Here is a 23,968-nt window from a genome sequence, read left to right on the forward strand (position 1 = left end):
TGATACTTTGAATATTACATGTTAATAACTTGATTGGAATTATAACCTTGAATTGACAGTTTGATACTTTGAAAATTTTGAGCCAGCCCTACCCCCAAGGGCTGTAGGGTGGGGCTCAAAGGAGTCAGTGTGCTAAAATTTCTTCATTTTCCTTGTTAAGAATCAGAGGTGCTAGTTTCAAATCCTTTTCAGTCTGAAATCTGTATGCTAGATATTGAGTAAGGTGGTTTTATTGTTTTTTGTCACTTTGAATAATATTTCTGTTCATGTTAAAAACAAAATCAACTCTGTATAAATATATCAGGTGACCGTTAAGGCCCATGGGCCTCTTGTTTATTGACATGTTTTATTTCAAACTTCCTGCAACATGAAGCATCAGGTGGTCAAAATAGAAACAACATGGCTGTGAGTGCATTTGATAGGAACACTCGTTAATATATCACCAAGTATTTATGAAAACTTGTGCAAGTAATTCTGGATATTTTACTAATATCACAATAAAATCTACCTTTATTTAAAAAAACTAATCAACTTTGTAACCAAAGTCTTTCTCAACTGAAGATCTGTGCTACAAAGTTGTATTTTGAAGACGATGAATGCCATTGTTCATTGCCAAACACAAGCCTATTTCTCAGTCATAATCAGCTTTCCGTTAGTCATAATGCTGCAAAAATAAAGATGTGTATTTCCATTAACAACATCAAACGTTAACAACATAACAACATTGATTCAGGGTTACCTGTTTATTTCATTTCATGCAGAAGTTGCACATCGTCTAAAAGTATATTGATGGTGTACCATTTTGTTACATCTGCTGGAGTGAGCCTAGTAATGACATCTGGTACGGATTCTGGACCAGAGTTAAATCAGTAAAATTATATTATTAGGCATGGCAAGTATGATAAATATTGTTTAGTTGTATATTACAATGATGTAGCATGCATGACAAAATAGGAAAGAAAACCTTATTTCATGTAGATCTATTGTAAGACAGATAATTTCATTTAGAAAAATGTACATGACTTGATAATTGACTCAAAACTATTAAGACAAATGACCTAGAAATAAAAAAAATAACAAATATTTTCTTCATTACTAAATTATTGTATTCTTTTTAATTTAATATTTACATATCAAATTTGATATTAATTTGACATTTTTTTTTCTTTTCTAAAAAATAGAATAATAATAAAAAAAAATTGGGATGAATGGAATAATGCTATGAAAATTCTAAATAGGTGTTAAAGGTTTGTGAAAAGTGAATATTCATGTAAGATTTTTTCAAAATAATTCATTAGGTAAAGATGAAAAAGTAATTTAACAGAGACCCCCATTAACCATCAAATGACTTAAAGTGAAGTGACAATACCAAGGAAAACTACTAATACTTTTATTGTCTATCATAAAATTAAGACATTTTGCAGAGAATGTATAAATTTTGTTTTAATGTCAATTCCGTAATGTTATTTCTTTTAAACAGCCAAGAACAAAGATTCAGACTGTGGGAACATAATTTTCGACTTTGAAGGAACGATCCAGCAGGTACCATACCAGCTGAAGGACCTTGTGGATCCCAGGTCCCCACCTAGATATGGTGACAAGGTAAATGACATATACTTGTATTATAAATTAGATCCCTGCCCAGATATGGTGACAAGGTAAATTACATATACTTTGATCCCTGCCCAGATATGGTGACAAGGTAAATGACATATACTTATATTATAAATTAGATCCCTGACCATATGGTGGCATGGTAAATTACATATACTTAGATCCCTGACCAGATATGGTGACAAGGTAAAAAACATACTTAGATCCCTGCCTAAATATGGTGACAAGGTAAAAAAACATATACTTAGATCCCTGACCAGATACGGTGACAAGGTAATTTACATATACTTAGTTCCCTGGGATATTGGGACAAGGTAAATAGACTATCAATATAAGTATGATATTCACTCATGATCAAGTATATACGTATACTTGCTTAATCTTGCTGTGGTAAAGATGTAGATTATTGTTTTAATGGTTGATTTCAAATGTGCCGAGATTAAGTCAAGGATATGATCTGTTTTACAGGTTGAGTTTAACCTTGCCGAGATTAAGAGGAACAACAGTAGAGGTGCTGTAAATGTGAGGGTGCTATTCAGAAATGTGGCCAGTAAATGCTTGGGATACGTAGCAACACTCAAAGAGAACTACGGGTTTATTGAAAGTGCTGATCATGAGAAGGAAGTCTTCTTTCATTTCAGGTAAGTGTCGAGGCATAAGCAATCACTGTTGAAAGTGATTTGAATGTTTAATTATCAGTCTCATGCCTTTTCAAAAGAGCACAGAACATTGTTGTCTGCATGTCTTAACATACCATATCAGTTTCTGGCTATTGATATCTCTGATAGCGTGTTAATAAGTTAGAACAATCCCATGTAATAAATCTGTTGATGTGATGAATCTCTTACATGGCATTCCATGAGCAGAGCTGAAATTATGACTTCACTATAATGATAGCACTGGGTAATATTTGTTACTTTGATATAACATCATATGAATTTAAATCGGTATTTTCACTTTATATTAACATTTAGACTTAATTTGTTTAAAAGGTAAGAGAGAAAAATACTAATTTCTATATGTTAATAGAAGATTGAAGGGCTCCACCCTTGTGTTTTTTTACTGGGAGTTGAACCTTTGGCAAAGCCTCATGTGATGCTGTACAAGTAGAAATGTTCACATGTTGAAGACGTCAGTGTGAAAATATTTACCTGCCAACATTCGATACACTTCAAAGATTACTGCAGCATTGCAAATGTGAACATTTCGACACCGGGTATAATTTTGAGGGTAACTATTTTTCTTTTACAATTATAGCTCTTTTGATGGAGATCCCACAGAATTGGACTTGGCTGATGAGGTAGAATATACTGTCACTAGGAAAAATGCCAAAGTGAGTGCCGAAAATATCCGTAGAGTAACCAAGGGAACAATTCCTGTGGAGGAGATCCTGCGAGACCAGGGTGTACTCAAGGGAAAGATTATCCGACCAATGAGAATTGTCAACCCAGAACAGGAGGAATACTGCGGCCTTGTACAGGTGGACCCTGCAGACGAGGATGCTAAACCAGTCTGCTATCCTTACGGTATCACAAGTCTGGCTGATAAACGAGACTTCCTTCAGACTGCAGATGCTGTCAAATTCCAGCTGGCAGCTAGTAAAAATGGTGTCACTAGAGCCATCAACATTGCAGCAGTCCGCAAGTACATCCGTGCCAAGGTGGATTCTGTGAAAGGACAGGTATGCATATATGCTCTACCTCCGAGTAGTTTCAGATTGTTGATCATTCATTATAAGTGTGAGAATTAAAACTTTATGTTGTATAATTACAGTAGTAGACAGTAAAACTTGTTAAACACTTGTTTGACCAACTTGGTTTTTAGCACTAATTCATATTTTCTTTTTACTTGAAATTGTACGTTTTTTTGCCGACCTGTATACAAATCATTAAGCTTTCTTAAGGTTTGTTATAAATTTGTTTTAATGTAAAAGGAATGGAAGTTTAAGTGAAACACACTGAAAGAGATTATATGAAGAAATTCATTTCTACTTTTGTGTCATATAGTACATGCACATTTTGTAGAACCTGTTAAGATATTTTGAATGTTTTGGGTTGTAGTTTGGCTTCATCAACTACGAGGCAGCAGAGGAAGGGAAGAAGCTGTTTTTCCACATGACTGAGGTCCATGACGGGGTGGACATTCAAGCTGGAGATGAGGTGGAATTTGTTGTCGTACAAAATCAGCGCAACAAGAAATTCTCTGCTTGTAGCGTTAGAAAAATCACGTAAGTTTATGCATGGAAGTATGAAATCAAGTAAGGGATTATCCTATTATTTCTTAAACTACAGTCGAACCTCGTTATCTCGAAGTTGACGGGATAGTTGGGAAACTTCGAGTTATCCGAGTATTCGAGTTAAGCGAGTTCCTATGGTTGGCATAAAACTTTGTAACGTGTTTGGTCCAATATGAGGCTATATATGTCATTGATTTCTCTGACAATCAACGTATTTAAACAGTCGATAAATGACAAAAAGATAACTATTTAAAATTAAAAAAAATAACAACTTATTCATAATCATATTCATTAATTAATTAATGTTACAATACACACACATTCTGTCTCCGACCTCGTGCTATGCTGATAGAAATTTCAATGCGGAAATGAAGGTGCCAAGCTAGTCTTTATACAAATCACTGTATTGGAGCATACACGTTGGATTGCTCAGTTGATTTCGACATTCCGAAATGTGTATGAGTTAATCAGGAAACATATCTTCATTTATAGACCCCAATGACACTTGATATCTCCTCACCACGACGTAGTCAACAATAATTATCGTATTGTTCCTATGATCTCTCAATTAATTATCGGTGCCATACAAGCTCCTGTAAAAACATAAACCAACGAACCTGTCCTAGGTTGTGATTTTTACTGTGGAACTTATTTACGCATGACCGCACACTGTGACCCATTTTCTGGTTAGAATGTGTCGGCAGCTTTGGTGTAAATAAAGTGCCATTCAAATTGTTTACGGGCTCGCAGTAAGTACTAATTGTTGTTAATCAACATTGATGAAGTTTGTTTCTTTATTTGTACAAAGTATTTTTACAGTCAAACACATTTTAATGCCATAAGTTTAATCGAAGTAATTATGATCGAGCGTAATGTGCTCAATTAGAACGATGTTTCGCGTAGCACTGCGTCAAATATGTATCAAATAATTAAAGAATATATGACAGACTTGTGAATCTTAAGAAACTTCGAGTTAGGAGATATTTTGATGTAGGATTTACGTTGTTGGGACCGATGTTTCACTTCGGGATATCCAAGTTTTTCAAGTTTTCAGAGTTCGATTTATCAGAGTTTCTATTACTTAGATTAAGAAGAGTTTTGGCCGGGACCGATGACATACTTCGAGTTAAATGGGGTCTTCGAGTTATACAAGTTCGAGATAACGAGGTTTGACTGTACCTGCTCCATTTTAAGTTTTAGCTAATTTAGCTAATATAAATGTAGAAAATCACATACAGGGGAGCTAAGAACTTAGTATAGGTATACTTCAGTATTACATGCAAGGGGGACATAAATATAACCGTGTTATAAGCAAGAATGCACTAAAAGCATGTTGGTAGTAAACCTGTTTTACTATATTGTGCATGACATGATCACCATCAGATTTGGTATTTGACTTGGTTCACACATGGAAGGTGTTTACATAACACAGGTGAAAACTGTATATGGTTATGCTAGTACTAGTGCTGACCTAATACAAGAGGTAGTAATTAGGATGCTCCAAGAATGCTTACAGCAATTTTGAAACAGCAAGATGTCTTTGATCGTAACATTTTAATCAAGCAGGTATTAGGCATAATTCCTCTAAAACATTTTTTGTAAAATAAACACATGGCAATCAGTATGGTCGCATTCTCGTATCCCGGTTGAAACAGTTCAGGTGGCACATAATTATTCCACTATAAATGAACGCAATTGGACCGAGCTATGCGCAGATCTAATAAATGCACAGTTTCATAATATAAATAATGTATCAAGAACATTATGTCCTTTTTTCACACGTCCACTAAATTATATAAGGTATCTTAAAATCTACATGTGGCTTGACCTTGTTTTATTAAAAAATAACGCAAACTTGCAATAGTCAGTATTATATTTTCGGTCAGGCATGTATGGACCCCTCAAATTACACATGCCGAATATTCATTAAGTCAGCCTTGTTAAAGATCTGCGCTTGTCATTTTCTTTCATGTTTAACTGTTTTAACTGGATACGTAAAAGGGGCCTACGATATATTCATTTAAGAATGTTTTACTCACAGGAATCTGATTAGTGAGGCTTAGATTGATGAACCACCTAGTGTGTCGGTGAAGACTCCATACCTTACTAATATTATAAACTACCAACATATTTGGATAGGACTGTGTTATTGAATTCAACCACTATACTACAATAGTGTAGCGAGCACTAGATAACCGATTGACAAATATCCTGTTTATTCTGTAGGAGCCGACAGCGCCCTGAACGTCTAGTGAGTAGACTGAAGAGTATCAATGATGACATGATCAGTCCTCGCATGGTTGCTCTTCGACAGCCAAAAGGTCCCGATGGAACAAAGGGATTTGCACCGCGCATTCCACGTCAGCCAACTGTCTAGCTTTGCATTAATCCTGCTTCATCGCATCTATTGCCTTCTATTTGAGAAATCAAAACAGAAAATACCACAAAAAAAGGACAATCTCCTCCCTACTCTGGTTTCATTTTAAACTCTTCAGTTAATTTATGAATATTTTCTTCAAAGATTTGATTTGAAATACCATTTACCTATAGAAATCTCTGTATTTCCTTTCACAAGCGTTATGATTTTAAGGAAAACGATCCTGGACTTTCCTCTTCCTTCATATTTTCTGTCTATTTATTAGGAATGTTACCAGGTTAATTAGAATTATTGCTGAATATAGAAAAAAACAAAAAGCATAAGCTAACATAATTATGTATTTGAATGACTAAACCTGATTTGTTTTATTTGGAAATCTGTTTAATATTGTAAAGCAAATGACAAACATCTATACATTGGACCAAAACAGTTTATTTTGTTGAATGTCAAATTTGTTCTAACATATTGTTACATGTTTAACAGAGAAACACTGTTGGTTATATTATTATTCTGAAGAGATATAATTTATAGATTTATTTATTTTACAAGCATGAATTCTACAACCTGTTAATGTTCGATAATTAACATCATAATTCTATCTTGATATCGGTGGGATATCTCTAGAGCTCTAATTGTGGAGTAAGTGTTCGATAATTGACATCATTATTCTATGCTTGATATCGGTGGGATATCCCTAGAGCTATAATTGTTGTGTAAGTGTTCGATAAATAACATCATTATTCTATTCTTGAGATCGGTGGGATATCTCTAGGGCTATAATTGTGGTGTACGTGTTCGATAATTAAAATCATTATTCTATTCTTGATATCGGAGGGATATCTCTAGAGCTTTAATTGTGGTGTAAGAGTTCGATAATTAACATCATTAATCTATCTTGATATCGGTGGTATATCACTAGAGCTATAATTGGGGTGGAAGTGTTCGATGATTAACATCATTATTCTATCTTGATAACGGTGGGATATCTCTAGTGCTATAATTGTGGTGTAAGGGTTCGATAATTAACATCATAATTCTATCTTGATATCGGTGGGGTATCTCTAGAGCTATAATTGTGGTGTAAGTGTTCGATAATTAACAACATTATTATATCTTGATATCGGTGGGATATCTCTAGAGCTATAATTGTGGTGTACGTGTTCGATAATTAACATCATTATTCTATCTTGATATCGATGGGATATCTCTAGAGCTATAATTGTGGTTTAAGTGTTCGATAATTAACATCATTATTCTATTCTTGATATCGGTGGGATATCTCTAGAGCTATAATTGTGGTGTACGTGAGCGAATGGGTATGATTAAATGACTGATTGAATGGAAGGATATTTTTTTATTGTGAAATATCATCAGTATAAGTTAAGCTAGAACAATATGAATTGATGTACGACCCAGATGTGTTGGCCAAGTGAAATCTACGAAAAAGATCTGTTCCTTTTACATTTGATATTGCAGTTTAAATATTACAAAAAAGAAGCTTTATGAACAAAACAGCATTATATTGAGTAAACATTTTTCAGGCATATTTCAAGTAAGATTTTTTTGTCATACCACATATCATGATCAACTATAATCTAAGAATGACCCAAATTTCATTTTGTCACCATTATTCATGATCATTCAACCATTATATGTTAGAGAATAAGCTGCAAAAAAAAAAAGAAAAATAGAAAAGGTTGTCTTTTTTTGTTAATGAACTAAAAGGATTCGTTATCCTCGTTTTCAACATAGGTATGTGTTATAGTACTATGCTCTACCATGTTGCCAAAATGTCCATGTTCTGGGCTGTATAAATTGTCATTTGACTGTGTCGGAATCATGCATGCTATAAAACAAGCTTCAATACCAGAGAACAAGTTTGTTGTAGGTATGTATGTCAATGATGAGACATTTGATTGGTCATTGGTAACTGTAATCACTGTGACCACGGTGACTCGAATGTAAAAGTTAGCCTCACACAAAGAGAGCAGTCTGAATGCTTTGGTAATCCAGGAACACAAAAACAAAACAAAAAAACAAGGAAAAGAATTTAAAAAAAACAAAAATAAAAATGAATGAAGCGCATTATCTGTCTTATGTTGTTATTACAACTGTTTCTTTCAGGTGAAATGCTCATTGGTTACTTGACATTAGATAATGATCACAAGTGTTGTCTTCTTGTTGTGTTGAGGATATGGAAGACCCTCAAACATGAAAAATACAAAAACCTGCATTAATTTGTATACATTTTTGGAATTTTGGTTAAAAGCATTATGTACCCCATATTAAGGTAATTAAATAACATTTAATATTATGGAGTGTTGATGTAAAAAATGGATTTAGCAACAAAAATCCTTGATATGTTGTCATATAATAGTGTCTTCTATATCCAAACACTTATAATATTATTTTAACTGCAGTATTCCAGGACAAAAACAACTGAAAGTCGAGGGAAAAAAATCAAAGAATTCATCTGGGTTAGGAGGGAAGGGATATCGATGAACAGAGATGAGGGGGGGTCCTCTAAGTGTCTGCAGTATTATTACTCTGCTAGGGAGTAATAATTCTCTTTAGATCATTCAGAAGAGTAAGACCAGTAAACCAAAGGTCGCAAGTTAGACTCCTAGCAAAGGCATTGAAAAAAGTAATGACCTCTATTACACCAGTGCTTCACATTTAGCAATTACAGTAAGCTCAACAACTGTTTTACCTGTTGTCAATAAGATGCGAGCAGATGGCCTGGGTGCCTTTGGGATGGTTTTCAGTAAGGTAGCACTCTTAAAAGTCATCATCAGACCTGTGCTGCATATCTGAAGGAAGCATATATCAATACACTACCTCCAGCATACACCAATGCTTAACGCATAGAGGCAAGACCTTAAATGACCATATATAGCTGTTAAGCCTTTCAACAATGTAGACCATAATGGACTCATCTATATCAATGTGTGGTAGAGTCTACTTAAGTTGCATAGGGGTGAAAGGGTTAATAGGATGCTGAACTCTATCAACAAAACCAAGCTTTGGATCATTATCCCAAGAAACAAAACTATTAATATGTTGATATGTTGATATATTGAAATTCATGAGATCAAAAGTCGAGGTCACATCCTCTAATCTTTGAGCAAGATACTTTACTCCGCTTGTTCCAGTCTACTCAGCTGTAAATGAGTATGTGGTTGGGCAGCGCCAGAATTGTTGAATGCTAGCTGTTAGCACTGAAATGGCAGCTCCGGCGGTATGCTCCCCTGGGAGTTAAGAAAGATATTGGCTGGTTGCAAAGGCCCTATAACCACGGATAATAATTTGTGAACTGCTATGAGACGGCCCAATTAGGTTGTGATAAAGCGGTATAAAAGAACCTCAAATTATTATTGTTATATAATTATTTGATTTTTGGAAAATTTGAAAATGGCCATTACTCAGAAAATAATGTATGAATATATTCGTACTTGGATACATAGTAGAGATGGAAGGGGCATTTTGCTAACATTGTTATTTGGTCAAAGGTCAAGTTGAATAAATTCTTAACATAGGGTCAAATTAATTAAGTTTACTAAATTAACATGTCAAAAAATAAAGATTGGTGAAGTTTCAAGGACATTATGACAAGTTCACATGCTATTTCTACTGTTTCCTTTGATAATTATGAAAAGCAGACAATACAATTAAACATCTGTGCACACATGTTTCCCTATGGATCCATTCCATTGTTTGTTTTTGTTCAATTGATCTGAAGTCCAAGATGGCCACCATGATGTATATATCAGGTAACACCTCAAACTAAATAATGATCATCTTTGGATATGTTGTAAAGACTGGCAATATATGTTTACTCTGTGACTATTGGAAGCCAGAGGTTAATAAACCTTTTGGGTTTTTAAACACTTACTACTCTGGCACCAAGAGACATAATATCTTTTGATATGTTTATGTATTGACTGACAATTTGCTCAGGAACCATTTTTAGGGAAAATATCAACTCAAATTTTTTCAATGAAACTTTCAATGAAACTTTAAATGATATTGAAAATGAGCCAACCTTATCTTTGAATACACTTTATTGGAAATTTAAGTGAGACCAATGCAGCATAAAATGAGATCAAATGTGACAGGAAAGATACTTCATTTAAATGATAGAACATTTTATGAGGGAAATGCTTTGTTGACTGATCAAATCTGTGGTTTACATTTTTTGCTTGGTGTTTTATACTTTCATATAGTTCATATAGAACTATATGAAAGTATAAAACTCCAAGTTGCTTTTCTTATCTATTTATTAACTTTTAACTTTGTAAAAGAAGTATGAAATAATTACGAATATTTTTTAATTTGTAAATGTCGAATTTACCAATAAGCTATATATAATTCGTTTGTCAAATAAAAATGAAAACAAAAATTGTCACAAGTCCCTGTGCTTTTTACATGGCTACATTCGCGTATCCCGGTTGAAACGGTACGTGTGGCGCAGAAATTTTCCACGATAAACGAACACACTTGGACCGTTCTTTAAGCAGAGCTAAAAATCCACAGTTTCGGAGAATAAAAAACAATGTATCAAGAATAGCATGCCCTTTTCTCACGCGTCCACTAAATTACATTACGTATCTTAAAAATTACATGTGACTTGACATTGTTTAAGAAAGAAATAACGCAAATTGGCAATAGTCAGCATTTTAGTTTCGGTCAGGTTCGTCTGAACCCCTCAATCTACACGTACCAAATTTTCCTGAGGTCAGCCTAGGTTCAAATCTGTACCCGTCGTTTTCTTTACAGGTCCAACCGGTTCAACCGTTTTAACCGGATACGCGAATGTAGCCATAAACCCTTCTGACTTTTTCTCAAAGTGAAGCTGGAAGGATCATTCAGAAGGTGTTCCGAAAGTAGAAAACAAAGATGGCTTCCAAAGGTAACACGTGTGTTGTGAAAAATCAGATCAAAACAGTTTTCTGATTGTCTTGTAGCAGATAATGTGTTCTAAACTCTAAAGATCTATTCTGCCTTTTTGTTCTCCACAAATATATGAAAAAGTGGGAATTGTACAGCAACATCGAACTGTAATACCAGTTTGCATTCATATTATCGATACTCATCATACTGTAGTCTACTTACTCACAGGTGTTTGAAATTCTGACTGTAAATTGAGATTTATATATCATTAAAAAAATCAGGGTGTTTATTTTTAGTATATACTCTTATTTTTTATTTTATGATATAATATATATCTCAATTAACAGTCAGAACTTCAAACACAAACCGAGTTGTTATCTACTAGTTTTACTGTCGTATCATATCTGACAGCTTTTATTGATTTGGTATTTGGAATTCTGGCTGTAAATCGAGAAATAGCCTATCGAAACAGAGAATGATAATATATACCGAGTGTATATGCTATAAACCGGGTAATATTATTACCATTTCTGGGACCACTAATTATAAGCTAGAACTTCCTTTCATGACTCCTAATTCAGACTTTGAGACAGTGACTTATAACTTTAATAACTTGTTGGGACAGAAGTATCAGACAATTTTGAGGAGTTTGAAGAAGACTCTGACGATGGGGAAGGATGGGAAGAAAAGGAGGAGGAAATGGAAGAGGGTGAAGATGTGATGTGCCTGTTTTGCCAGCAGAGGTTGTTGGGGGTGGATGAGATGTTCAAACACTGTCGCTGTGACCATGGGTTTGACATGGCATGGGCAGGCCGTTTCTGGCAGCTCGATAGTATACAGTTCATCAAACTTGTCAACTATGTCAGGACAGAGGTTGGTGGAAAAAATATGTTCCTTCTTTTATTTTTGTACTTTTCTTATTTGAGTAGATATTTTTTAGAAAATTATTTGATACAGAAAAAAGATTTAACAGAAGAGCCAGGGATTTGAACCCCACTCCTCTGAACTGACTAACAGATGCTTTAACCAATTGAGCTACCTGGTAGCCAGCAATCGACCAAGTCCACATCTGCTACAAAGATAATAGCTATTCTGTGATGACTTTCATTTGGAAATGTTGTAAACAGGAACACAATAACTTAAAGATATTTCAAAGTTAATTTGGAAAACAGTAAGTTTCAACATATATTGACTTGAACATGCTGTTATGTATAGGTAGCAGAGTACAGTAGAAATGGCTTGATCCTAAAAATAAAGGGTATGTCTCAGATAAACATGGATAGCGGCTTTATCTTGCACAACACACCTACATATATATACATATTTATAAACTGCATTTTGAATTCATTTATTTTAGAAGAATGATTTTTTTTTCAAAAAGTTATTTCCCCAGATTTGGGACTTGAGAAAACCATGGTTACCACACCAAACTCGGTAACAGAAATACTCACGTTTTAGCATAGGTTGTTCAACTGGATTTTTCACAATATTTACACATGTGCTGAGTACAAAAATAGACTACATGAAAAGCTAGCTTTTGTTGTGTAGACCCAGATTTGTAAATGGCCAAAAATATAGTCTTAAACCAAATTTGATTTTTTTTTTAATGTGAAGCCCACATACCTGGTAGCCCACTTCATCATGTATATATGCCAATTTTAGCACTGATTTTGTTTTAAAACTTTGATACTTGTAATATTACATGGGTTATTCATTGTACAAAAATATCACCCATGGTCACCGTATGCTACCATAGAAGCAACATGAAGTTCTGTAAAAATATTACAGCAAGACCAAAAACAAGATTTGGATATGATGTACTAACTTACTGCTAAATACTTGTAGTAGAATTGTGTATGCACTACGTACAGTTCATTTTAGATTTAACATGTTTTGTGACCATATAAAAAACATAGAAGAAAACATATCCTATATTGTCTTATAAGACTCAAGAATGCTGTCACTTTATCCAAAGAAAGATTATATAATTAAAACCTCCTAATTAGATATTTCAAAGTTCTTCTTCTTCCAGTATTGAGTCGATCTCCTAATACTGGAGTGTTAATTGACTCAGCACAATTAAAGTTAAAGACTTGAGTATGTTGTGTGTAAGGTCTGTTACGTAACTTTAATTAAAATAAACTGAAAATAACTGAAGAAGGAAAACAACAAAAGTATTACTGTATTTTCATTGACGACTTTTATTTCATTTAAAATTGTTACCCATGTTCTAATATGTCATAGTTTTGTATGTGTAGAAACCAAGTTGTGAGGACTTGCTGAAGTACAAACCGGGTGATGTGCCTCCCTGGGGATCTGATAACTTTATGAAGCCCTGCAATCCTGATGATATCCTGTTACAATTTGGTAAGAAAGAAAATATCCCTTTTTGTTGGATATTCAATCTTGGTCAATTAGGAAAAGGATGGAAATGGTGTTTTGTTAGTGGGGAAGGTGAACGTGAACATATTCAATAGACAACAATAAACAAATATTCTGTAATTTGGTCTTTTCAGTGCACCAGTCCATTTCTCAAATCAATTAATTAATAAAAAGTAATATTAGCTCATGGCTGAAATCCAAGTTGTTTGGTTTATTGATTCAAATGAGTTTAAGTCAGGTTTTAAGCAAGAGGTCATTTAAAGTGGTCTATGTTCAACATTTGTTATTGTACAGCAATTATAATTTGCAGTGGTTTCATTTCCATTATAATTGTTAGTCAAGATCAAGATAAAATATTGCATCAATTTATAAACCCAGCAGATTTGTTGCCCTTATGATGGATAATTAGTTTAAAGTAGTGAGTTTAAACAGTGTTGTACAAAATTTACAATTTTTTCCAGGAACAAAAATGCTGAAAGATTGACAGAAAATTTAAAGCACTATATAGAAGTTTTTTTCAAGTAAACTAGTTATACATTGACCCTGTGCTATGGAAGACTATCTACCTTTACCAGGTATATTCAATTTTAGATCACTGATTAACAAGGGTACTTGCTGTTATTAAATGCAGTTTACAGTTAACTGAAAATGAATGAGTTATGAGCCATTACTCTGATTTGCTTTATCATTGTTTCTTATTTCTTATCTTTTGCAGATATAGAGGATATGTTAGAAAATACAGAAAACAGTCCTATGATGAATTCTGTCAGTACTACCCAAAATGGCAGTCCAGGGGAGGCCAACATGACCTTGTCGCTGTCAGAATATCATGAACTTTGTCATAGGCTAAAGGTCGCTGAGGAGAAGTCGGCAAAGGCAGATGAACAGATTCATGAATTAATACAGAACATGGAGAAAATGAAGTAAGAAGACTAGATGTATAAGTGTGATATCAGAACACACTGGGCTAGTTTAACCATATAGGAGTAAGGAGTAAGTGGATTACACAGATGGAAGGATTGTGTGTGTTTGTGTAGCAGTAAATGGGTTACACAGAGGAAAGGATTGTGTAACCCATTTACTGCTACACAAACACACACAATTCTTTCCTCTGTGTAACTCATTTACTGCTACACAAACACACAATCATTTCCTCTGTGTAACCCATTTACTGCTACACACAATCCTTCCCTCTGTGTAACCCATTTACTGCTACACACAATCCTTCCCTCTGTGTAACCCATTTACTGCTACACAAACACACACAGTCCTTTCCTCTGTGTAACCCATTTACTGCTACACACAATCCTTCCCTCTGTGTAACCCATTTACTGCTACACAAACACACACAATTCTTTCCTCTGTGTAACCCATTTACTGCTACACATACCCACAATCCTTTCCTCTGTGTAACTCATTTACTGCTACACAGACACACATGGGTTACACAGAGGAAAGGATTGTGTGTGTTTGTGAAGCAGTAAATGGGTTACACAGAGGAAAGGATTGTGTGTAGCAGTAAATGGGTTACACAGAGGGAAGGATTGTGTGTAGCAGTAAATGGGTTACACAGAGGAAAGGATTGTGTGTGTATGTGTAGCAGTAAATGAGTTACACAGAGGAAAGAATTGTGTGTGTTTGTGTAGCAGTAAATGAGTTACACAGAGGAAAGGATTGTGTGTATGTGTAGCAGTAAATGGGTTACACAGAGGAAAGAATTGTGTGTGTTTGTGTAGCAGTAAATGGGTTACACAGAGGAAAGAATTGTGTGTGTTTGTGTAGCAGTAAATGGGTTACACAGAGGGAAGGATTGTGTGTAGCAGTAAATGGGTTACACAGAGGAAATGATTGTGTGTTTGTGTAGCAGTAAATGAGTTACACAGAGGAAAGGATTGTGTGTTTGTGTAACAGTAAATGGGTTACACAGAGGAAAGGATTGTGTGTGTTTGTGTAGCAGTAAATGGGTTATACAGAGGAAAGGATTGTGTGTGTTTTTGTAACAGTAAATGGGGTACACAGAGGAAATGATTGTGTCCCTCCCTAGCAGTAAATGAGTTACACAGATGAAAGGATTGTGTGTGTTTGTGTAGCAGTAAATGGGTTACACAGAGGGAAGGATTGTGTGTAGAAGTAAATGGGTTCCACAGAGGGAAGGATTGTGTGTAGAAGTAAATGGGTTCCACAGAGGGAAGGATTGTGTGTGTATGTGTAGCAGTAAATGGGTTACACAGAGGAAAGGATTGTGTGTGTTTTTGTAACAGTAAATGGGTTACACAGAGGAAAGGATTGTGTGTTTGTGTAGCAGTAAATGGGTTACACAGAGGAAAGGATTGTGTGTGTTTGTGTAACAGTAAATGGGTAACACAGAGGGAAGGATTGTGTGTGTATGTGTAGCAGTAATTGGGTTACACAGAGGAAAGGATTGAGTGTGTATGTGTAGCAGTAAATGGATTACACAGAGGAAAGGATTGTGTGTTTATGTGTAGCAGCGTAGTGTTTTTACTGTTGATGATTTTAGGTTTTACATCATATAGGCTTGGTAGATAAAAGTATGTTTATAAAAAAAACAACTTCAGCTTTGTGCCACTAAACTGAGCAAGGCAGGACAAGTTATTGATGATGGTATTGTAAACGTATATTTACATTTGGTGAATGTTGATTGTGAAGAATCGATCTATCACTTGAACCTGAATTTCTGTCCATATGAACCTGAATGCCTGAGCCGTTAACACAAACTTAAACGTCGTGATAACTGATCTGACACAGATATAGGTTTAATTTCAAAACAGATGCCACTTTAAACAAAACATTTTTAAACAATATTTCATGCTTGCAATATATTTACTACCTAATGTAAACCGATGTAAGTTCACATTAAAATTTGTTATACAGTATATCCCACAATGGACATTTTAAAATCTATTTATAAATACCTGTATCAGTTTAGTAGAGTATTGCTCATACTGGTATATTTTCTCTTTTATGTTTAGCGTCCTTAAATGACCTTAGCTGTTGGTAGGAAGTTAAACCCTTTACAACAAACAGCCATCTTCTATGTTTATCAAAAGGAGCCCTGTTGATAAGCTTTTGACTGAGAGATTCAAGCAAATCCAGCTGCCCCTTTGGAATTCTCTTGAAACCTCACCTGTGCTACTTACACAAAATGAAGTGTTGATATATTTTGATAAGAATCTAGGAAAATGATTTGAAATTGCTTAAAGGAATTATTACCCTGGTATGTTTGTTGACTTTGATTTCTATAAGGAGACTGTGTTTTAGCTACTTCAAATTAAAAATTTGACTGTATTTATTTTCAGGGTTGTTACTAAGGATATTGTGATGTTACAATCTCAAGAGCCAATCAAACCACAGAATATTATAGAAACCTTGACGGAGGATGAGGATGATGCCTACTTTGGGTCCTATGCACATTTTAGTATACATGAAGAAATGCTAAAGGTAATTGAATAGGTAATTAAAGGTTAGTAGTGAATAGGTAATTAAAGGTTAGTAGTGAATAGGTAATTAAATGTTAGTAGTGAATAGGTAATTAAAGGTTAGTGAATAGGTAATTAAAGGTTAGTAGTGAATAGATAATTAAAGGTTAGTAGTGAATAGGTAATTAAAGGTTAGTAGTGAATAAGTAATTAAAGGTTAATAGTGAATAAGTAATTAAACGTTTAAAGTACAATGTAATCAAATAGTCAAAGGTAGGTGAGTTGTCTTTCTGAAAGAAAGTGACAAAGAAATGCTGAATTATCTTTATGTTTTCATGCTGTACAATATCGGCCAAAAGCACACTTTGCAGTTCATTAGCTGTCTTTTGTCAGAAAATTAATTAAACTTAATCAAAGGCTTTATTAATAAGGGAGCTCTTATAATTTTACCAAAAGTTCCTCCTCGATATCCAGGGGTTACGCTCATATTCGCTCTCTACACACCTGGAATATGTCATAGCAAAATTGAAGGCACAAAGATAGCTGCTTGATTGGTCTCAAAGGAGAGACGCCCGACTTCAAAGCCTGTCAATTTTTACCGTTACGTGACCTCAAAATTCTTTTGATGTATGTCAAAGGATCGAACTAGTCTTATCAACATGGTGGCAAACACTGAGCCGTCAATTTTACTCTTGACATGTTCAAGGGGTGTAGAGAGTGAAAGTGAGCGTACCCCCTGGATATCGAGGATGACAAAAGTTACAACATGAACATTGGCATTAATTGCTTTTATTCTTTTATTAGAAAAAACATAAATCTAAGAATTGCTAAATATATTTCTTTAAATCCATTTTTTTTGCAGATATCGGAAATATCAAATATTGTTATTTTATACTCGAGTGATTTGTGATTGCATGTTAATAACAATAAGCAGTTTGCTTATGCAATTTCTAACAAAAGTATGTTGTGTTTTAGGACAAGGTACGGACAGAGAGCTACAGAGATTTTATGTACCAGAACACAGACCTATTTAAAGACAAAGTAGTACTAGATGTTGGTTGTGGTACGGGAATACTTTCCATGTTTGCTGCCAGGTCGGGGGCAAGACAAGTGATCAGTGTTGACCAATCAGATGTAGTTTACCAGGCCATGGACATCATCAGGTGTGTACTCCTGATAATCCTGACATTATGACATTTTTGTCTACCATCAAAAGATATCAAAGTATCAACATTTGTTCATTCATTTCATTCAGCTGAAAAGTATTCCTTTGGCAGTTTTTTTGTTTTCTCTATTATCATTTTGGAAAATACTTAACATAAGTGTTATGGTAGTAGTTGAGAGTGTTTGAGAAAGGACAACATGTAAGATTACTGTTCTGGGTGATGATTTCTGAAAGACTAATACAATACTACTTTGAATGTCTAATAATGGTGAATCATTACTAAAATGGGTCATGGTATGGGATTTACCTACCTTAGTACCTTAGTATGTTTTTCATTATAAAAGTATATTTGAATTAATTAACAGATGATGATGAATATCATGTTCTGAAATCTTACTGAGGATTAATACTTTTAACAGAGAGAACAGCTTGGAGGATCGTGTAACAGTCATTAAAGGTCGGATAGAAGATGTGGATTTACCCGTGGATAAAGTGGACATCATCATCTCTGAGTGGATGGGCTACTTCCTGTTGTTTGAGTCCATGTTGGACTCTGTGCTGTATGCGAGAGATAAATATCTAGCCCCTGGAGGAGTAGGTTAGCACTGTGAATAGATATTAGATTTTGTTATATTACATTACACTAGAACGCTGTCACACAAAAGCTACTGCTTTCACATGTTGCATACTAAAAGATCAGCAATTATTGTTGAGATAATTGACAAAATCGTCCTTTTATTGAAAAAAAACAACAATATTCATTATTTGTTTGTCATGCACTCCGGCTGCTTTGTAGTGTAATTTGCAACACTTGTGATTTTCCTTTTTTACCAATCAGTCTATTATGAAATGTATAATTGTTCATGCTTTGTTTGAGTATATGGAATTTTTATGAAGCTAACTGAATCTTGTTTCACAAAATCATGGAAACAGGAATTTTTTTAAAGAAATCCTCTATATCATTTTTAAAAACTGAAATACACAATTCCTTCAATAAGGAATTTTTTTTTAAGAAAGGTCTAAATTGTTATCTCCCTTAACGCTACCCTGTCTCTCTACAGTTCACCCAGACAAGTGTAATATCAGTCTGGTGGCATCCGGTGACCCTGACCTTCACAGTAAACATGTGACCTTCTGGGACAATGTTTATGGCTACAAGATGACCTGTATGAAGTCGGAGGTTGTTAAAGAAGCCAGTGTAGAGGTTGTCAAGTCAGAGAAGATCATTACAGATGCTGTCGTTGTTAAGGTAATTACATTCAGCTGGTTTGACATGCATGAGAAGATGTTTTCCGTCATTTATATGTGTTTGATATAAAATGTATAAGGATTATTTACGAGAATAATTTTGGTTAGGCAGGGCAAAGTATGCTCAATCAATAAGTATCTTTATACAAGAGAGCACAATTGTAAGTGGGCTGTATGTTGAGATTACCAATACTGGACATGGAGTACTGTACATTAAATGTGAAGACCCACATTTACATGTTGATTTATGTACATAATTTTGAACTGATTAACTCATTTTTCAGCATTATTAATCTATTATGTCAGTTTCCTGATTGAACTGTTCTTATAGTGTTGTTTGGGGATGTATAATGCCAAGGCAATAGGTGGGGTAGTATGATGTATACCTTCCCAGAGAACACTCAGGAAAGGGCCATAAGATTTAAAACTACTTCACAGAACTGTTAACCTTGTTAACCTTGTCTGATGACCATCATTGAACTCTTCAAATGTATTTTGCCTTCTTTGTTTTTGACATGGACATAACATTTGAAATCGGTCAATAAACTGCTCAGTTTAGTAAAAAAAATCATAACAGCAATATCGTCTTTTCCTTCTCTTCTTGCTTGCAAAAAACTTTTTAAGCTGTTGAAGATATCTAGATGAAACTTGAAGCAAATCATCTTCACCCACTGAAGGTTTACAGTGTGCTTAAATTTGTATACTCTGATCTTTACCTCAAAAAAGTTTGGTCTGAGCCATAATGTTTAAATCGTTCAAGGTCTTTTGATGAAACTTTGAAGTGCACATATATATATATATCGCCTAGAAAAAAAATCTAAAGAATCTGGCTGTTGTATGATTTAAATCTACACCTTTATCAGCAGTATGTTCATATCTCCCTAGCACTTGTCTCTCCCTCTTACATGTTTTTACCTGTCGTTTGACAGGAAATTGATGTGTGTACCTGCAGACTTGAGGACTTACAATTTCACAAACACTTCTCCCTGACGGTCAAGGAGGACGGCCAAATCTATGCGATTGTCAGCTATTTTGACATGTTCTTTGATAAAGGCTGCAGCTCCAAGGTAATACAATACCCTTCCTCACTTGGAATGGAAATATTTTCACCCTTTAAAAAAATAATATGTTTCATCCTTTCATGTAGATTTTTCTTTAAATAAAAATTATTTTATAGTAGTACAATGTTAAAGGCATTTATTTACAAAATATCAAATGTATGATTATTGTATGAGCATTGGCATTTCTTTTTGTGTGCCTTTTAATTGAATATATAGGGAAAACAACACCAGATACAAGATAAAGTACTGCATAAACATATTGTACTGAAGGTTCCACGGGATCAGTTTTGAAATTCATTTGTAATTTGCTGTTCTAGAACTTCAATTTCACAGAAAATAAACTGTGAATACAAAAGATGAAACAATATTCTGACCCTTCAGTAAGCCTGTCATTGAAGAAATGAAACAATATTCTGACCCTTCAGTAAGCCTGTCATTGAAAAGATGAAACAATATTCTGACCCTTCAGTAAGCCTGTCATTGAAGAAATGAAACAATATTCTGACCCTTCAGTAAGCCTGTCATTGAAGAAATGAAACAATATTCTGACCCTTCAGTAAGCCTGTCATTGAAGAAATGAAACAATATTCTGACCCTTCAGTAAGCCTGTCATTGAAGAAATGAAACAATATTCTGACCCTTCAGTAAGCCTGTCATTGAAGAAATGAAACAATATTCTGACCCTTCAGTAAGCCTGTCATTGAAGAAATGAAACAATATTCTGACCCTTCAGTAAGCATGTCATTGAAGAAATGTTTTGAGCTGTATATAAATTAGGTTATGTTGTTGCCCTATATTATTTATTTCTGGAGAAAAACCAGCATCAAATTACTAAAGTGTTTTCTTCTAACATTGAGATGTAATATATATATACATATATACCCTAAAAAGGTAAACTGTTTATAATGAGCTAATTTATTTTATCATCTAGGTTACTTTTTCTACTGGTCCAGCACATACATCAACACATTGGAGACAGACAGTGTTCCTAATAGAACATCCTATTACAGTAACAAAAGGTAGGCCAATCATTTCAGGGTGACCTGTAAGTTCCTCAGTGGATAGGTACCAGGGTACAGGGTGACATGTAAGTTCCTCAGTGGATAGGTACCAGGGTACAGGGTGACATGTAAGTTCCTCAGTGGATAGGTACCAGGGTACATCAGCCTTGACTTGTTTGTTATCAGTGTATTGGTCAGTGGGTTGAACCACTGGCTACTTGAGGACGACTGGGTTAGATTCCTGGTTTGGATGTGGAATTGCGGTTTTACTCACCATAGTGAAACAAATTGCAGTCTTTTTCATTCAAAGGTTTTTTGTAACCATGCAATTGAATATTTACTTCAAAAAGTAAAGTTTTGTTAAGTCTTGCATACCAACACTAGAAGTAAACGTCTTCCAGTATGGTGGATTGTTTTAAGTATGGGTTTGCTTACTCCTATAAAGTGGCCGCTGGTCGGTCTTTTTTCTATCGGATATGATTTTGTCAAAAGTGTCTCGCCTTGTACACCTCTAACACTGTTGGAGTAGGGGTCTGCTGTGTTTGTTGTTATACAAAGTCAGTTTTTATGGCTTATGGTTATACTGATAGTTATGTTAAAAAATAGATATGTTTATATAAGCACAATGTTGAAATTAAAATACTTTGCACATGTTAATATAGATAAACTCTTCTGTGTGCCAAAGATGACCACATAAATTTGCATATTGGTAAAAAAGATTTCAAGAGAAGACTGTAAATTGTGTCATTCTCAGTATAATCACAACTGTTATGGGGAGCGCGACTTGTGAGGTTACATTGTACATCAAGGGACATACTACTCTTATCAACTTATGTTACCACCACTATTCCAGTCCACTATCATGGTTCCTATACAACATGTTTTCAGATTGTAATATAAGTTGTAATTTCCGCTGATATTTTCAGTTTATGATTAGTAGTCTCATTCCTTTGTCAGACTTGGTTGATCTGTTCTATAACTTTTAAAGAAAACACCATCTTGTTTCAGGTGAGGTTCTACAAGGGAAGATAAACTGTAAGAAGAGTAGGAAAGATCCTCGTTCTCTGGTGATATCACTGACTGTAAAGGATTTCACACAGGTGTACTTAATGGACTAATTACAGGTGTACTTGATGGACTAATTACAGGTGTACCTGATGGACTAATTACAGGTGTACACTCCACAGGTGTTTTCAGGAACCACTTGTGATATAACATGCACCAAGTTACACAAAGATGCATTTCTATTAAAACTGCATTTTATAACAATTGTCTGTCTACAGTAATTGTTGGTGTTTGTGAAGCCGGCATGCTGGAAGACAATCAAGGGATCGACCTGTCCGACAGTCATCTGCGGCCTCCTGATTAGATTGATTGTGTTTGTTTGGACCAAGTCTTTGTCCTGAGAACCATCAACGCAAAACAAAAGGTTGCTTGTGTTTGTTTGGACCAAGTCTTTGTCCTGAGAACCATCAACGCAAAACAAAAGGTTGAATTCACACCTTCAGGTGTGTTACTTTCTCCAGAGGATATATTAAATATCAATTGATCTACACTTAATAGTAATAGAGTGGATACGGATGTCTATGACTTTAGTACTCTCTCTTTACCCTTAAAGCAGGGCTATATTGAGTGAGGAAGGCATTTGGAACAAGTGAACATCATATAAGGCTATGGTGTATTTGGAATTTTAATGTTTAAATGTATTGATTATATTAACGTTTTGCTTTGTTGAGATCCTGGTTCACATGTACTAGTAAACACAATCAGGTTCACATTACATGTACTAGTAAACACAATCAGGTTCACATTACATGTACTAGAAAACACAATCAGGTTCACATTACATGTACTAATAAACACAATCAGGTTCACATTACATGTACTAGAAAACACAATCAGGTTCACATTACATGTACTAGAAAACACAATCAGGTTCACATTACATGTACTAATAAACACAATCAGGTTCACATTACATGTACTAATAAACACAATCAGGTTCACATTACATGTACCAGTAAACACAATCAGGTTCCCATTACATGTACCAGTAAACACAATCAGGTTAACATTACATGTACCAGTAAACACAATCAGGTTCACATTACATGTACTAATAAACACAATCAGGTTCACATTACATGTACTAATAAACACAATCAGGTTCACATTACATGTACCAGTAAACACAATCAGGTTCCCATTACATGTACTAGTAAACACAATCATGTTCACATTATATGTACTAGTAAACACAATCAGGTTCAGATTACATGTACTAGTAAACACAATCAGGTTCAGATTACATGTACTAGTAAACACAATCAGGTTCACATTAAATGTACTAGTAAACACAATCAGGTTCACATTATATGTACTAGTAAACACAATCAGGTTCACATCACATGTACCAGTAAACACAATCAGGTTCACATTACATGTACCAGTAAACACAATCAGGTTCACATTACATGTACTAGTAAACACAATCAGGTTCACATTACATGTACTAGTAAACACAATCAGGTTCACATTACATGTACTAGTAAACACA

At 34.6% G+C, this 23,968-nt stretch overlaps 2 protein-coding genes across 3 annotated transcripts in view; both read left to right on the top strand.

The window, feature by feature from the left end:
- LOC110467178 (cold shock domain-containing protein E1-like) overlaps window positions 1–8,312 on the top strand; it is a 19,605-nt gene extending 11,293 nt beyond the window's left edge. Inside the window, exons 11-15 of the mRNA XM_021524148.1 lie at window positions 1,481–1,602; window positions 2,083–2,255; window positions 2,872–3,295; window positions 3,675–3,841; window positions 6,077–8,312. Of these exons, the coding sequence (XP_021379823.1) occupies window positions 1,481–1,602; window positions 2,083–2,255; window positions 2,872–3,295; window positions 3,675–3,841; window positions 6,077–6,227 (1,037 nt within the window). The 3' untranslated portion in view covers window positions 6,228–8,312. The remainder of the gene's footprint in view (window positions 1–1,480; window positions 1,603–2,082; window positions 2,256–2,871; window positions 3,296–3,674; window positions 3,842–6,076) is intronic.
- Window positions 8,313–11,068: 2,756 nt separating this feature from the next.
- On the top strand, window positions 11,069–23,414 carry LOC110467218 (protein arginine N-methyltransferase 3-like). Of its 2 annotated transcripts, none has more exons than XM_021524228.1 (11): window positions 11,069–11,136; window positions 11,743–11,990; window positions 13,376–13,484; window positions 14,215–14,422; window positions 16,817–16,958; window positions 17,912–18,099; window positions 18,521–18,699; window positions 19,163–19,350; window positions 20,279–20,416; window positions 21,342–21,429; window positions 22,420–23,414. In XM_021524228.1, the coding sequence occupies exons 1-11, from the start codon at window positions 11,124–11,126 to the stop codon at window positions 22,527–22,529; spliced, it is 1,611 nt and encodes a 536-aa protein (XP_021379903.1). In that variant the 5' UTR covers window positions 11,069–11,123; the 3' UTR covers window positions 22,530–23,414. The 2 variants fall into 2 exon arrangements, with proteins under 2 accessions (XP_021379903.1, XP_021379904.1); XM_021524229.1 differs by having other exon boundaries at window positions 11,078–11,136; window positions 11,746–11,990.
- The last annotated feature ends 554 nt before the right edge of the window (window positions 23,415–23,968 follow it).

This window comes from Mizuhopecten yessoensis, unplaced genomic scaffold (genome assembly GCF_002113885.1).
Source record: "Mizuhopecten yessoensis strain PY_sf001 unplaced genomic scaffold, ASM211388v2 scaffold11165, whole genome shotgun sequence".
Classification (NCBI taxonomy): Eukaryota; Metazoa; Mollusca; class Bivalvia; order Pectinida; family Pectinidae; genus Mizuhopecten; species Mizuhopecten yessoensis.